Raw genomic sequence first — 16,420 nt, 5'->3', positions numbered from 1 at the left:
CAGCTAAGAGAAAAAAATACAACTTTCAAAGAACCAACAGTAAATTAGCAGTTTACATCTCAACAGAAACAGTAAAGGCCAGAAGACTATAATTCTCAAGGTGCTGAAAGGAAAACACTGCCATGCTCTATCTACCTGTCTAACTGCTAAAAGACAGCAAAACGGCCTTTCAAGAATGAAACAAAAAGGCCGGGCGCGGTGGCTCAAGCCTGTAATCCCAGCACTTTGGGAGGCCGAGACGGGCGGATCACGAGGTCAGGAGATCGAGACCATCCTGGCTAACACGGTGAAACCCCGTCTCTACTAAAAATACAAAAAAACTAGCCGGGCGAGGTGGCGGGCGCCTGTAGTCCCAGCTACTCGGGAGGCTGAGGCAGGAGAATGGCGTGAACCCGGGAGGCGGAGCTTGCAGTGAGCTGAGATCTGGCCACTGCACTCCAGCCTGGGTGACAGAGCAAGACTCCGTCTCAAAAAAAAAAAAAAAAGAATGAAACAAAATAGGCTGGGCTCCCACCTGTAATCCCAGCACTTTTGGAGGCTGAGGTGGGCAGATTGCTTGAGGTCAGGAGTTCAAAACCAGCCTGGCCAACATGGTGAAACCATTCTCTCCTAAAAATACAAAAATTAGCCAGACGTGGTGGTGTGCACCTCTAATGCCAGCTACTTGGGAGGCTGAGGCAGGAGAACCATGTGAACCCAGCAGGCGGAGGTTGCAGCGAGCCAAGATCATGCCACTATGCTCCAGCCTGGGCAACAGAGCAAGACTCAGTCTCAAAAAAAAAAAAAAAAAGAATGAAACAAAATAAAAACAGAACTACCATTCAACCCATCAACCCCATTACTGGGTATATGCCCAAAGGAATATAAATTGTTGCACCATGAAGACACACGCATGCATATGTCCACTGCAGCACTATTCACAATTGCAAAGACAGGGAATCAACCCAGATGCTCATCAATCGTAGACTCGATAAAGAAAATGTGGTACACATATGCCATGAAATACTATGCAGTCATAAAAAAAATGAGATCATGTCCTTTGCAACAACACGGATGTAGTTGGAGGCCATTATTCTAAGTAAACTAAGGCAGAAACAGAAAACCAAATACCACATATTCTCATTTATAAGTGGAAGCTAAACACTGAGTACACATGGACACAAAGAAGGGAAAAACAGACACCAGGGCCTACTGAAGAGTGGAGGGAGGGAAGAGGGAGAGGATCAAAAAACTACCTATCAGGAACTATACTTATTACCTGGGTGACAAAATAATCTGTACACCAAACCAAGCAACACACAACTTACCTGTATAATAAACCTGCACACATACCCCTGAAACTAAAAGTTTTAAAAAGAATGAAAAAAAGGCTTTTTTAGACAAACAAAAGACAACATTACAACACCAACAGATTCACACCAAAGGAAATTCTAATGGAGATTCTCCAGGAAGAAGGAAAATGATCTCAAATGGAATGTCAGAGAAGGAAGAAACGAAGAGCAAAGTAACATATGGGTAAATCTAAATAAGCATTGACTGTGTAAAATAATAATGTCTTCCAGGGTTATAAAAATAGGCTTACCATAGAAGGGTATATTATAAGCAGGAATGGAATTAAAAAGCAGTACAAAAGGTTCTTGAATTGTCTAGAAGGAATGTAAACCCTCATAAGGCTTCAATAAGAGAAATAAGTTAAGAATGCATGCTGTAATTTCTAGAGTAACTAGCAAAAGAATGAAAACAGAATATGGAGTTTTAGGACTACAGGGAAAAAAACTGAATGAAAAAGAAAATTCATTTCAAAAGACACAAGAAAGGAGAAAAAGGGGAGCAAAGAACAAAAGGAACAAACAAAAAGCACATAGTAAGATTGCGAATTTAAACACAAACATGCCAGTAATTACATCAAGCATAAATGAACTGAAAGTTCTAGTTAACACAGAAATTGTCAGGCTGTATTTTTAAAAATCCAACTATGGTTTTTTTTGGGTTTTGTTGTTGTTGTTGTTTTTGAGACGGAGTCGCGCTCTGTCACCCAGACTGGAGTGCAGTGGCCAGATCTCAGCTCACTGCAAGCTCCGCCTCCCAGGTTTACGCTATTCTCCTGCCTCAGCCTCCCGAGTAGCTGGGACTACAGGCGCCGCCACCTCGCCCGGCTAGTTTTTTGTATTTTTTAGTAGAGACGGGGTTTCACCATGTTAGCCAGGATGGTCTCGATCTCCTGACCTCGTGATCCGCCCGTCTCGGCCTCCCAAAGTGCTGGGATTACAGGCTTGAGCCACCGCGCCCGGCCAAAATCCAACTATGTTTTATAGTCATGTGCCACATTAACATTCCAGTCTACAACGGATCCGGTCTACAATGGACCACACATATGAGGGTGGTCCCATAAGATTATGTTGCCATATTTTCACTGTACCTTTTCTACATTTAGATATGTTTAGATACACAAATACCACTGTGTTACAACTGGCTACCTTATTCAGTACAGCAACAGGCTATACAGCTTTGTAACCTGGGAGCAACAGGCTATGCCATATAGCCTAGGTATGTTCTAGGATATACTAGCTAGGTTTGTGGCCAGGTGTGGTGGCTCACACCTGTAATCCTGCACTTTGGGAGGCCAAGGAGGATGGATCACCTGAGGTCAGGAGTTCGAGACGAGCCTGGCCAATATGGTGAAACCCCACATCTACTAAAAATACAAAAATTAGCCAGGCGTGATGGCACATGCCTGTAACTCCAGCTACTCGGGAGGCCGAGGCAGGAAAATCACTTGAACCCAGGAGACAGAGGTTTCAGTGAGCAGAGATTGTGCCACTGCACTCCAGCCTGGGAGACAAGAGTGAAACTCGGTCTTTAAAAAAAAAAAAAAAAAAAAAAAACCATCTAGGTTTGTGTAAGTACACTTTATGATATTTGCACAACGATGAAACTGCCTAGCAATATATTGAATGCATCTCCATTGTTAATCAATGCATCACTATATTTGGAAGAAAGATCTGAAACATAACTATGCAGAAAAGTTGAAAGTAAAAAGATAGACTGTACAAACGCCAACCAAAGGAAGCTAATAAAACTATATTAATGCCAGAGAAAGTACACTGCAGAAAGCATTGTCAGAAATCAAAAAGGGTTACTTCCTAATGACCAACAGATCAATTCACCAAGAAGATGTAATAATTTTAAACTTGTAAGCACAGATAAATAAAACAAAATTAACAAAACTACAAGACAGGAATAAATGCATATTTATAGTAGATTTTAACACATCTCTCGGCAAAATGAATAAGCAGACAGAAAAGTGGTAACGTTTTAGGAGATTTAAACAACATGATGAACAAGCTTGACCTAAAATATATAAAACTCTGTCCAACAATTGAAGAGGACACATTTTCTTTAAGCACATACGAAACACTTATAAACGCCGGGTACGGTGGCTCACGCCTGTAATCCCAGCACTTTGGGAGGATGAGGCAGGTGCATAATGAGGTCAGGAGATTGAGACCACCCTGGCTAACACGGTGAAACCCCATCTCTACTAAAAATACAAAAAATTAGCCGGGCATGGTGGCGTGTGACTGTAGTCCCAGCTACTGGGGAGGCTGAGGCAGGAGAATGGTCTCCAGGAGGCGGAGCTTGCAGTGAGCCGAGATCGCGCCACTGCACTCCAGCCTGGGCGACAGAGCGAGGCTCCGTCTCAAAAAAAAAAAAAAAAAAACTTATAAAAACTGACCAACTGAAATTTCAATAAACTTAAAAAGATTATTAGTACACACCGCATGCCATTTGCACACAATACAGCTACGCTAGAAATTAGTAACCATATTTGTAACTTTAAAAGTACCAGATATTCAGAAATTTACTTCCAAATTACTTATGAGTTCACGGTTTTAAAAACAGCTTTATAGAATGCAGAGAATGCAGATCTTGGAGGAAAACTTATATTCTAAATTCATCTATTAGGGAGAAAGTCAAAAATGAGCTAAGCATTTAGCTCAACAAGGTAGGAGAAAAACAGCAAAATTAATATGGAAGAAAGGAAATAACAAATTAAGAAAAACATTAATAAAATAGAAAATAAGTATATAACAGAGAGAAATGGTAAAGCTAAAGTGGGTTCTTTAAAAAAGATTAATAAATTTGATAAACCTCTGTTGAAGAAAAAGGGAGAGGCACAAATAACCAATGGCAGTAATGAGAAAAGAAGCAACAGAAATGCTGCAAACCTAAGAAGATATTCAAAGGCTGCTGTGAACAACTTTATACTCATAAATTTGAAAACCTACACAAAATAAATTATTAGAAAAATAACTATCCAAAAATCATTCAACAAAAAAAATTACAGGTAAACATTCTCAAATCAGTAATAATACGAGCTTCCTCCATGAGGCCTCAGTCCAACTTACCAAAATGTTAAGTGGGGTTATCTCTGGGTTGTGCCATTATAAATTATTTTCTCTTTCTTCAGGATTTTTCAAATTATCTGCAAGGGCATGTGTTACTTTTTACATTTTGCTGGGGTGGGGGGAAGAGAACTAGGAGCTTTGGGTTCCAGTCTTAATTCTGCCACGGTACTAACTAGGTGGCCTTCATTAAATGATTTAATTTCTCAAGAGTATTAGTATCCTCATCTATGAAATTGAGAGGTGAAGCCAGCTGGACTTCCTGGGTCAAGTGGGGACTTGGAGAACTTTTCCATCTTACAAGAAGATTGTAAAATGCACCAATCAGTGCTCTGTAAAACGCACCAATCAGCAGGATCCTAAAAGTAGTCAATCACAGGGAGGACTGAAAAAAGGGCATTCTGATAGGACGGAAACCGAACGGGAAGGGACAAATAAGGGAATAAAAGCTGGCCACCCCAGCCAGCAGTGGCAACCCACTCAGGTCCCCTTCCACGCTGTGGAAGCTCTGCCCTGTAGCTTTTCACAATAAACCTTGCTACCGCTCACTCTTTGGGTCTGTGCCATCTTTAAAAGCTGTAACACTCACTGCAAAGGTACGCAGCTCCATTCTTGAAGTCAGCGAGACCACGAACCCATCGGCAGGAACCAATTCCAGGCACAAAATGAAGATACTAAACTAGATTTAATTTGTAAAGCAGATTTGATTTCATGTACCAATTTAACATACAAGATAAATATTAATCTTACTACTTTCAAAAATTGCCTTGTTTTCTATATACCAACCACACAGAGATAGCACTATTTAACACTGCCAGGAAGAACGGCTACAGTTCAATTATTCCATAGTCAAAATCATCACGTTAGTACATGATCCCCAATTTAACTAATTTATAGCTAATACCAACATACACCAAGCCCTCTTTTTTTTTTTTTTTTTTTTTGAGACGGAGTCTCGCTCTGTCGCCCAGGCTGGAGTGCAGTGGCCGGATCTCAGCTCACTGCAAGCTCCGCCTCCCGGGTTCCCGCCATTCTCCTGCCTCAGCCTCCCGAGTAGCTGGGACTACAGGCGCCCGCCACCTCGCCCGGCTAGTTTTTTGTATTTTTTAGTAGAGACGGGGTTTCACCGGGTTAGCCAGGATGGTCTCGATCTCCTGACCTCGTGATCCGCCCGTCTCGGCCTCCCAAAGTGCTGGGATTACAGGCGTGAGCCACCGCGCCCGGCCTACCAAGCCCTCTTGTACAACAGTACACTTTAATAGCTAGTTTATCTTGTATGTACAATGCCCAGGCACCAAAATATTTTTTGTATAAAGGATAACCAGTAAGTTATACTAATTCTTCTGGGGACTAGAAACTTTCAGTTTTACTTTCTATATTTCAACGCTGTTGGAATTATAATTCTTTTACAATGCAGATATTACATTAATTTTTTAAACCAAAAAAATCTGAATTCTTTGTGGTTTTTATTTGCTTTTTGCTTTTAATGGTCAAACTGTGCTTTTAATTATATCTATATAAAATTTTCCAGCATAAAATTATCACAGCCATGTTTGAATGTCCCATTTGTCCATATTAGCATATTCTTAAAATTTCTTAACAGAATCTTGCTTCTATCCACGAGTACTCCTTTGGTTGAGTTGAGATTACCACCAAGTAGGGCGGCCACCTCAATCATGTCTTTGTTAGGCTCCTCAATTTTCAATTCCAGGACCAGCTCAGCCGATTGTTAAAACGTGTTGTGGACTACACTGTGTGCCCCCAAAATTCACAGCTTGAAACTCTACCTACCAACGTGACTGTACTTAGAGGTAAGGCCTTTAAAGAGGTAATATAAGGTTAAATGAGGCCTTAAGGGTGGGGCCCTATAAGACTAGTGTCCCTAAGAGAAAAAGACACCAGGAGTGCATGTGCACAGAAGAAAGGCCATATGAGGACACAGCAAGAAGGGGGCAATGTACAAGACAAGGAGAAAGTCCTCCAGAGAAACCAAATCTGCTGACACGCAGATCTTGAACTTCCAAACTCCAGAACTGTGAGGAAAAAAAAATTCTGTTGTTTAAGCTACCCAGTCTGTTATTTTGTTATGGCAGCCCTAGCAGATTAATACAACATATTAAACTCTTAAAATACAGAATCTCTACACTTCAGGTATTTGTCAGGCTAACCTCTAATTCATTATATATTTAAGTCTTTCAAAAGTATCACTGAGGAAAATTTTAGAACAGCCTGTCAATTCCTCTTGATACATTAATATATATCCTTGGATTAAACCAGACCAGCACAGCTTTACACCTATATTGTATCAAAGCTCTCTGCCTTCATCCTATAAAATTGATTTTTCTAAATATGACTTAATGCCACTGACCTATATCAAGAAGTATTATAAAAAATAGCCTTATGAAAAGATCAGTTTTTACTGTAAGAATGTGTGTATTACACTAAGTATCCTTTCCACTTACTAATTTATTGAGTACTTTTTTGTACCACCTTCTGTTTCAGGTGCTAAAGAAACAGCAATAAAGGGCATTGCAGGCACTCAGGTTTTTACTCTGAGTGGAAGAAGAAAAAGCCATGTTTGGAAGAAGGGACTAAAAAGATTTTATTTGTATTTTAACAGGAGCATTCTAGCTACTATGTTGAAAATAAACTGAAGGAGGATAGACTAGAGGCAGAAAAGGCAGGAAGACCATTTAAGATTCAACTGCCATAATCCAGGGGAAAAAATGATGCTGTCTTGCACCAAGGTGGCAGCAGTAGAGATGATAAGTAGTAGTCAGATTCTGGATGCATTTTGAAGGTATAACCAATAGAATTTGCCAACATTAGATATAGGACATAAATGGAAGAGAAAAGGTAGACTACAAGGGAACTAAAAAAAAGTGGAGTTGCCATTTATTGATTTAGGGAAGACTGGAAGAGGAAAATGTGATAGCTATTAGACCTTCAAGGAGGAGATGTCAAAGAAACAGCTGAGTATACAAATCTGGAATCAGGCTGACAAGAAGCAATTAAGCATGGTAGGAGAAAACTAAGAAGGCTAAATGAAGAAAGTGTTTCAGTAGAGCAGAAAAAGCATTTTTATAAGAGAGAAGGGAGAAACTGCTAGAATCATGCACTTAAGTAGGAAAGAGAGATGCGAACCATAAGGTACAAATCAGGGTTTCTCACAACTTTCAGTACTACTGACATTTTGGGCTGGGTAACTCTTCATTGTGGAGGGCTATCCTGTGCACTGTAGGACGTTTTATCAAAATCTCTGGCCTCTCCTCACTAGATGGCAGTACCAATTCCCCATCTCCAGTTACAGCAATCAAAAATGTCTCCAGACACTGCCAAATGTCTCCTGGGGTACAAAATCACACCCAATTTAGAACATAAATGGAGGAAGTGGCCTTTGCTGAAAACACTGGTTATTCATCCACATAAAAGGAATGATGGGAGTTATTATGGGAAAGGTACATGATGATAATATGATTACCTCCTGCTGATTAGATCCTCTTAAGTGTGGATGCACTCGAGGCCAGAGATGATATGAAGAAGTTGCTGGCACAAAACCAAAATCATTACTCCTAAGAAAATGTATGCAATTTTGTTTTTGAACTACAGCTAACATATGAGCTACATATATCTGTGAAATGAGTCTAAGCCAGAATTTTTGAGTTTTTTGTGTTCATCTATGCTTACCTGCAAAACGCACTTACGACTTTTTGAGTTTCTCCTAAAATCACAAGAAAACTCTACTGATTTAGTATGAACCAATGGGTTTCTCCTAAAATCACAGAAATAAAACAATTTAGTCTGAATTAAATTAAATGTTATTACACCCAAGAAGGCTCAGTTTTTAGAAGAAAATGGACCGAAAGGAACGTCTCTCCAATGATAATCCATCTAAGAGGGTATTATGTATTCCCTTAAAATCACTCCCACCATATTACCATGTATAATATTTAGAGGGGCCTAACTCTATTTTCTGTATCTGAAAGAGATAAGATAGGCCGGGCACGGTGGCTCACGCCTGTAATCCCAGCACTTTGGGAGTCCGAGGCGGGCAGATCACAAGGTCAGGAGATCAAGACCATCCTGGCTAACACGGTGAAACCCCATCTCTACTAAAAATACAAAAAATTAGCCGGGCGTGGTGACGGGCACCTGTAGTCCCAGCTACTCAGGAGGCTGAGGCAAGAGAATGGCGTGAACCCGGGAGGCGGAGCTCGTAGTGAGCTGAGATTGTGCCACTGCACTCCCGCCTGGGCAACAGAGCGAGACTCTGTCTCAAAAAAAAAAAAAAAAGAAAGAGTTAAGATAACCATTACATTTTTTAGGTGTTCAGGACTAGGGGTAGACAGCATTAAAGGAAGCCTCAGGAATCATGAAATGAGAAGATTTGAGAATAAAACTTGCAGGCAAACAAACAAAAAAAGAAATTTAAGAAAACAAAAACCCACACACAAAAAAATAAGAAGTGCAGGCAACTGGTTTCATATTTACATCAAGTTCCAGGATTACATGATCATCTCTTTGAACTACCAGAGATTTGACTCATTGCAGGATAACATTTCCAAAACCTAGATCTTACACTGAAAAGAACAAAATTGTTCAAAAGGTTATGTTTTTAAATGTGGTATCTACAGCTACATTTACGAAATCACAATTGAACGTTTAAGAAAAGAGCTGTATGCTGCCTAAACACAAGTGAAAAGCATCATAGCTTACTCTTTAAGAGAGAGTGAATACAGTCATGCCACCTTTGTTAAATTGTACTTGGTCCCTCAATACCAAGTGACATCATGGATCAGGGTTTCAGAGCACTAATATAATGCAAAAGGATTCTACAAACTCGAAAAGATTGAAAACCCTAAAACTTCTACTAAAATATTTGGCTTCCAAATTTGTTTTTAAAAATTACTGACAAATGGCCGGGTGCAGTGGCTCATGCCTGTAATCCCAACATCTTTGGAGGCTGAGGCAGGAGGTTTACTCGAGGTCAAGAGTTCAAGACAGCCTGGCCAACATGGTGAAATCCCATCTCTACTAAAAATACTAAAATTAGCCTAGCATGGTGGCACGCGCCTGTAATCCCAGTTACTCAGGAGGCTGAGGCAGGAGAATCGCTTGAATCCAGGAGACGGAGGTTGTGGTGAGCAGAGACTGCGCCACTGAACTCCAGCCTGGGTGACAGAGTGAGACTACATCTCAAAAAATAATAATAAAAATAAAAAACTGACAAGCTAGAGAAGTCTGACTAAATCTGAATTTCAGATATTCTATATTACTATCCCATTTTAAATACTGCCTTGCTTTCATAGAAGGAAATTAAATTGGTCAGGCATGACTTGTTTTTCCACTGTGCCATTATGGTTGTTACCAACATCCTGTGCTCTTTCAGATAATTAAATACTGAGACTCTGATTTGTTCTAAAAATTTACTGAGATCCAAGTTAAGATAATCTGATTATAATTTCTAAAGTAGTCTTTTAAATCCCCCAAATCCTAAGAACAGAAACTAAAAGAATAAAGGCATTGCATGGGAAAAGGAAAGCTGCGAAAGAAGAACCTAAACACTATCACACTGGCCCCATCTCCCACCCAATACTGTACTATGGCAGTCACAGGCAATTATTATCTGTCAGGTGCCAAGGCCCAAAACCTAATCAAGAGGCTCCTCCTCACAGGCAATTATTATCTGTCAGGTGCCAAGGCCCAAAACCTAATCAAGAGGCTCCTCCTCACAGGCAATTATTATCTGTCAGGTGCCAAGGACCAAAACCTAATCAAGAGGCTCCTCCTCAGCTGTAAGCCCAAAGACTCATTCCTAGACCCACTACTTCATAAATGCTCTGAATGGCCTATCTACTGAGCCAGAAAGGAGGTTAGACTCCCTGACTGTGAGGTCTGATAAAGTCTTGTAAATGCAAGTGAGAAGCAATATACAATAAAGACTCCAGACCTACAACTTCAACACAACCACTTTATGTTTCTAGTCCATTTTCTCTTTTAGCCCCTGAAAATCTCTAGAGAAGTCCATATAATTGTCATTCGTGGTCTAAATACTTAAAGAATATCTTTAAGAACTTCTTTTACAGATCAAAGACCTAAACATATTTAAGTGATTTAGACAACACCATACAAGTAGTTGGTATCTGACCTTCTATTTTTGGGGAAGATATTATTCAGAACCTTACCAGAGTTTCTCAGTAGTTGCTAGGAGTCTTCTTGCTACAAGCAGGAAGGCTAATTAACAAGCTACACAGGTATATAAGAACTTATATAACCCTATATTCACGTACTGGCTGACATGAAGCCCAAGCCCACAAGGTTTTAAATGTATCCATTTAAATAAACAAGAAGCTACACGCCAAGCAAAAAGGCCAATTTCTCTTAGAAAACAAGTCCATTCTAAATTCTTGACTTCTGTCTTTCCCTTTCCTCTCAGCACAGGTTGACACATTAATAACCAGCCAGTACAGAAGCATGTTTCTAACCAGCTCCTTGATTCCCCTGGCCAAAAGTTATCTCTTAGTCTTCCTGAATTCCCACTTAAATGCTGGCAATATTGCACAGCTGGCCTACTGTGGTTATTAGGTACATGTCTTTTACTCTCCTATTAGATTACCAGGATCCTACACTTCTTCAGTAAACTCCCTGAAATCAAGACTATGTCTTGTAATTCTTTTTTTTTTTTTTTTTAATACCCACAAAGCTTAGCACACCTATGTGTTCGACATTTGCTAAATGTATAAACTGGTTGAATAATTTTAAGGTTTAGTGTTGCCATAACTCTAGGACTGAAATGTTATTCTACAATAGAGTTAAGACATATCTAAATGCCATAAAAGAGGTTATACAACATTATCTTCTAATTTTTAAATCAATGGTTTTCCATTTATTTCCAACCTTTTGTTGGTACTTTAATTAAAAAAAAATCGAATGTCAGAATACCAGGTATATTTTCCTGAAAAGCTACAGGTAATGTTTGAAAATTATATTTTTTCCACATTCTAAGAGTGTCTATTATTTAATGAAGAAGTCCTGTGGTTAAAAAGTAACTTTTGCAAAGACAACAGTCACTCAATAATTTATCCTTCGTATTATGCCATTCCTTTGCTTCTGTTCTTATCTTTCCAAACCTTAATCTTCCATAAAACCTCTTCTTGTTTTCCCAACTACAATCTCTTCCATCTGCCTTATGTTATAATTATACAAATCATTTTAATCTCTGCCAGTATATTATAAATGCCGTAAGAGTGCAAATGACTTACTAATTTTTGTAAATGTTCATCAATGTGTTGAAATCATGTCAGACTAGAATAATAGCCACTGCCCACATCTGAAAATAGTCTGCAAACCTTAAGGCCAAATGAATTTTTAATTTGAAAATCATCATGTATGATCATTATTTCAATTAATATTTTAATATGTGCAGTAAAGTTTAAAAATAGCCAAGGACTATCTTTCAGAAAAGTAGTAACATAAATAATGAGAAATTTACAATATCTGTTGCATAAACCCTCAAAACATTCACTGAAGGGTAGTTAGAAATGTCTTAAAGGCAAAATAAAGTATAATAAAGCACATACACAGGTTGAACTACCAGAGATTTGACTCATTGCAGGATAACGTTTCCAAAACCTAGACCTTACACTGAAAAGAACAAAATTGTTCAAAAGGTGATGTTTTAAAATGTGGTATCTACAGCTACATTTACGAAATCACAATTGAATGTTTAAGAAAACAGCTGTATGCTGCCTAAACACAAGTGAAAAGCATCACAGCTTACATGATACCACTAAAACCACAGACATCAGCTGAGATTGTCTACTACAGACTGCACTACCATGTCAATATTGCACAAACTGGGACATCATGACATCAAGCAGTCATTCACAGCCAACCAATCACGCCACCCACCATGCACAGGAAAATATGTAACACACCATTTCTTTCAATTATTACAATGTTATAAACTCAAAATCCTTTTAGAACAATTCTATTCTTCAAAGATGTATCAATTTTAGATTCTGAAATAAAGTATGTATTGTATTTTGAAAAGGTTCTCAGGTTACCATGAAACACAACATCTGCTAAGAACCATCAGTTAGTTGCAAGACAGTATTCTACACTGTGTCTGGCTGGGAGGCCTTCCATCCATCCACTAACCCACCTACGCACCTACACGCCCTCTCCAAAGCAGGCACTCTGATATTAAGAAGGAAATACTACAAAGAAAAGCCCACACGATGAGAAGTCACAAGACCTTCATTCCAAGTCCTGGCTGGTCGCCCTTTTAATCATCTGATCCAGAACTAAAGCTTCTTCATCTGATTGCTCTAAAATCAAGTGACATGCTCCATGAAGAGGAGCTTGCTTTTTCTTTTTACTATGCAAATATAGGAATTCAGGTATTTGTTAGTTGATTGTACAGTGCTTGAAAACAGCTTGTTCTTTTTTTTTTTTTTTTTTTTTTTTGCCAATCTGTTTTTCACAAAGCCCAAGAGGTCATCTCCAGTTCATGACAAAATTATAACTGGATCAGTACACTCAAAACTAAGGTATTAAAATGAGGTGGTGTGCAAAATGGGTTTGTATTTGCATTTGTCAAAAGACCAAAATAACAGTGTCACAGGCAGGCATCCTAAACCAGGTAAATTTTGAGTCGAATTTGGAAGACCAAAAGGACTGTCTTGTTGCAACATAAAAATGCAGGTTAGAGTAAGAAGATCAGTATGTAACAGAGGGGCCAAAGTGAGGAGTACATATAATTAAATATAAAGTCAAAGATGGAGAATATTTGACAAGTTTGTATTTCGTAACACAGCTATTAGAAACAACTACACATTCTTAAGCCAAGAGTGATATGGTAAAATGATACTTGAAGAAAATTATCCTAGCAGCGGTGTGGAGGATGAAGAAGTTATCAGACATGAGTGTCAGAAAATTGTTTTGAAAGCTTTCATATTAATACAAATAAGACTGTAAAATAAGGTGGTGGTTAAGGACATGAAAAGGAGTAAATCTGGTAGAGAGTGCAGAGAGTCAACTAGACTTTGTGAAAGGTTGAATTAGGGAGGTGCAAAAAGATTTGAAAATGACTCTAAGCATCTGGTCACAAGTGGCCTACAGCATAACCACACCTGCGCAGCACTAACAGTTCTTACACAGGTTTTTCCAGGCTGCATCTGAACCCGTTTATTTAGTTCTACATACTAGACCTGCAGTGAAACAGCACTCCACTTCAGATGGAAGCAGAAAACTACCACCACCATTCTAGCAGGAAAATACCTATAACCAAAGATTCCAGCTTTGTTTCTTGATGAAAGAGGCCCACTTTCTAACCCTGGGGAACTTCCTATCTGCACTACTGGGGAACAGGGAAATTTCTTCTCTCTATCCCCAAAAGATTCTCCACACACTTGAAGACCAAGCTCAGTTCTATATGGATCTTTTAAGTCACATGTACATAAAACACAGATGACACACCAGTGATAGTGATAGGCGTAACAATATAAAGCAGGCAAACCCTATTTTTAAAGGGCTTGTTCTAAACTGGAGCTAGGCCAAGTTGATTACACTAAAAAATTAAAGTGGCTAAAAAGCAATCTTCTGGGGTTAATGTATCACAAAACGTCAAAAAAATAAATTGTTCCAGAATGCACTGCTACATAATGATTCTGCAGTTTTGCTGAAGCTTTATTTTCTGCAGTTTTAAAAACACTGTTGGAAAGCAGACATCAGATCAAAGGGTTTTCCTTGTCTAAAAAGCATACCATTATGCTATTTCCAATTTTATCAAGAAGAACGGTTATCAATAACAAAATGTATTTAATAAACGTCTGGCTGCCTACAGTTCCTTTTAAGGAAGACCACGTATAAATTTCATTCTTTAAAAAAGAACTCATATTAATCTATGGGAGACTGTGAGTAAACAAAGCTCCAGGGCTTGGTTTGAACATTTCCATTTTCAAAAAGGACTGATGAGTCCAATCTCCTTGAGAAACATGTCTATTTCATCCAGCTTTTAAGGAGATTCTAAAACGTTATGTATACATACACTTTTCTCTAACAAGCACTGTCGTAAATTTTTCACATTGCCTTACTATATTTAAAAAAAAAAAAAAAAAAGGGCTACCTTACAGATTAAAGTATTATCTAGGAGGGTTACCAAACTACGACCTCCTGATAAATGAGACAGCTCTCCAAGTCACTGTCACTCTAACCCTTTCATGCTAAATCTTTCGGCCGCAGAGGATGAATTTTTATCTTCTTCTTGGAATTAAGATCCTGCATTATCAGGAGATACACAGGGTTAGGCTTAAAGCCACAGACTCCAGCAGCTCCAAGCTGCCCTAACACAGCGGGCAGGGGGAGCCAAGGCGCAGCATCGCCTCCACGCTCCGAGACCAACACCAAGTCTCTTCGCCTCCACGTTCCGAAACCAACACCAAGTCTCTTCGCCTCCACGCCGAAAGCAGGTGAGAAACGGACGCTCTGGGGTTTCAGCGACCCCACCACCTTCCTCCACCGCAGACCCAAGGGCTGCCCTAGGAGGAACCTTCTAGTTCAGCCACCTCGGGCCCTTTTGCTGGGGGTGGAGAGTGCGGTGGATTCCTAAGCCTTTCCCCTAAGGGGTGATTTCCTACACCAGACGCAGGACCCACGGTCCCACGGGGAACTAAACCCCAAGGCTGCAAAGGGGCCACGGGTGGGGCCCACCAACACCTCACAGCCTCCTGAGGAGGCGTGCGCCCTGGACAGGTGGTCCCTGCCCCCGCGTCTGGATCCTGGTATCTTCCCCTCGGGCTCCCGGCCGCCGCTCACCGTGAAGGGGACATCCCCGACGCTGCCCACGGAGTAGCAGTTGTCTCCAGGGTTGACAGCCCCAGTGAGGACCTGATGCAGATGCATCTCCGGAGCCCGGGCTGTACAGAATGCGCGAGAGGGGCGACGAGCCCCGCGCCCGGCCCTCCTCCGGCCGCGAGAGCCGCTTCCCTCTGTGCCTCCCTCGGAAACCCGCCCCGCGGAGGCTCCGGCTTAACTCCTCGCCCCGCTTTCGCCTTCCCTCCGCCTCGTCCCTGCCATGAGGGAGCTCCTCGACCGCCGCCGCCGCCCGGGTCGCCGCTCAGCTGCGGAAATGCCCGGATGTTCCCACTGCCTGCTGCACCGGCGCACAAATGCGGGAGGAGGGCAAGGGTGCGTGTGAGGCGGGGGAGGGCACGAGGGGGAACGCGCGAGCTGGGAGCTTGCAGCAAGGGACGCTCCGCCCGAGGGAGCGGGCCGGCGCACGCGCCCACCGCGGGGGAGCGACGGTCGACGGGAGGTAGAGCCCCCCCTCCCGCGGCAAAGCTCTCAGTTCAGTCTTTTTCCCCACGCCCCGCGTTTGCGCGTGCGCGCGCCGTGGTTTCCAAGGCAATTGCGCGCGCCGCGCCGACCCTCGGTCCCGGCATTGCGCGCGCAGACGTGCGGGAGTTCCCTTGGAGCCTCCAGGGCTGCAGCCGCTGCGGACGGAGGACGGAGGACGAGGGACGGAGGACGGGGGGCGGGGGCGGGGACGGGGGGCGGGGACGGGGGCGGGGGTGGGGCCGGGGACGGGGACGGGGTCGCGGGCGGGGGCGGAGTGGGGTGTAGGTCGCACGGGGCCACGCAGCAGTTGGACGCCGGGGACGAGCCACGAGCCTGTTTTGCTGTGTTGAACCTAGTCCAGAATACAATGTGCAATGGTCAGTGCAGTTGACCTCAGAAGAAGGACACCCGTCACCAGGAATTTCCACTTGGAGATATCTTAGATCTCCTCGGTCTTTTCGAAAGTGCAGTACATAAGATAATTTATTTTACATAAACAATTTAGGCATCTTGCAACTATTTAGAGAAGCCGTACTCCCCTGACAGCTAATTATTTTGCTCCCACTTTTTGTCACGGTTATTCTAGACAGCAAAAAGCCCCCTTAGAGACGGGTGACTCCTTTAGACTTTTTTTCATGGGTAATTTCATGAATTAGAAGAATCGCCTGATTTTC

At 41.5% G+C, this 16,420-nt stretch overlaps 1 protein-coding gene across 6 annotated transcripts in view; it reads right to left on the bottom strand.

The window, feature by feature from the left end:
- DMXL2 (Dmx like 2) overlaps positions 1-15,604 on the bottom strand; it is a 174,068-nt gene extending 158,464 nt beyond the window's left edge. For all 6 annotated transcript variants that reach the window (XR_004181290.1, XR_004181291.1, XM_031661417.1 and 3 more), the window contains exon 1: positions 15,225-15,604. Coding sequence is in view for 4 of the 6 variants with exons in the window: in XM_031661417.1 (XP_031517277.1) it covers positions 15,225-15,311 (87 nt within the window). In the remaining 2 variants the exon portion in view is untranslated. The remainder of the gene's footprint in view (positions 1-15,224) is intronic.
- Between the last annotated feature and the right edge of the window lie 816 nt (positions 15,605-16,420).

This window comes from Papio anubis, unplaced genomic scaffold (genome assembly GCF_008728515.1).
Source record: "Papio anubis isolate 15944 unplaced genomic scaffold, Panubis1.0 scaffold147, whole genome shotgun sequence".
Taxonomy (NCBI): domain Eukaryota; kingdom Metazoa; phylum Chordata; class Mammalia; order Primates; family Cercopithecidae; genus Papio; species Papio anubis.
The sequence above is the reverse complement of the archived record's forward strand: the minus strand, read 5'-3'. Positions and strand labels throughout refer to the sequence as shown.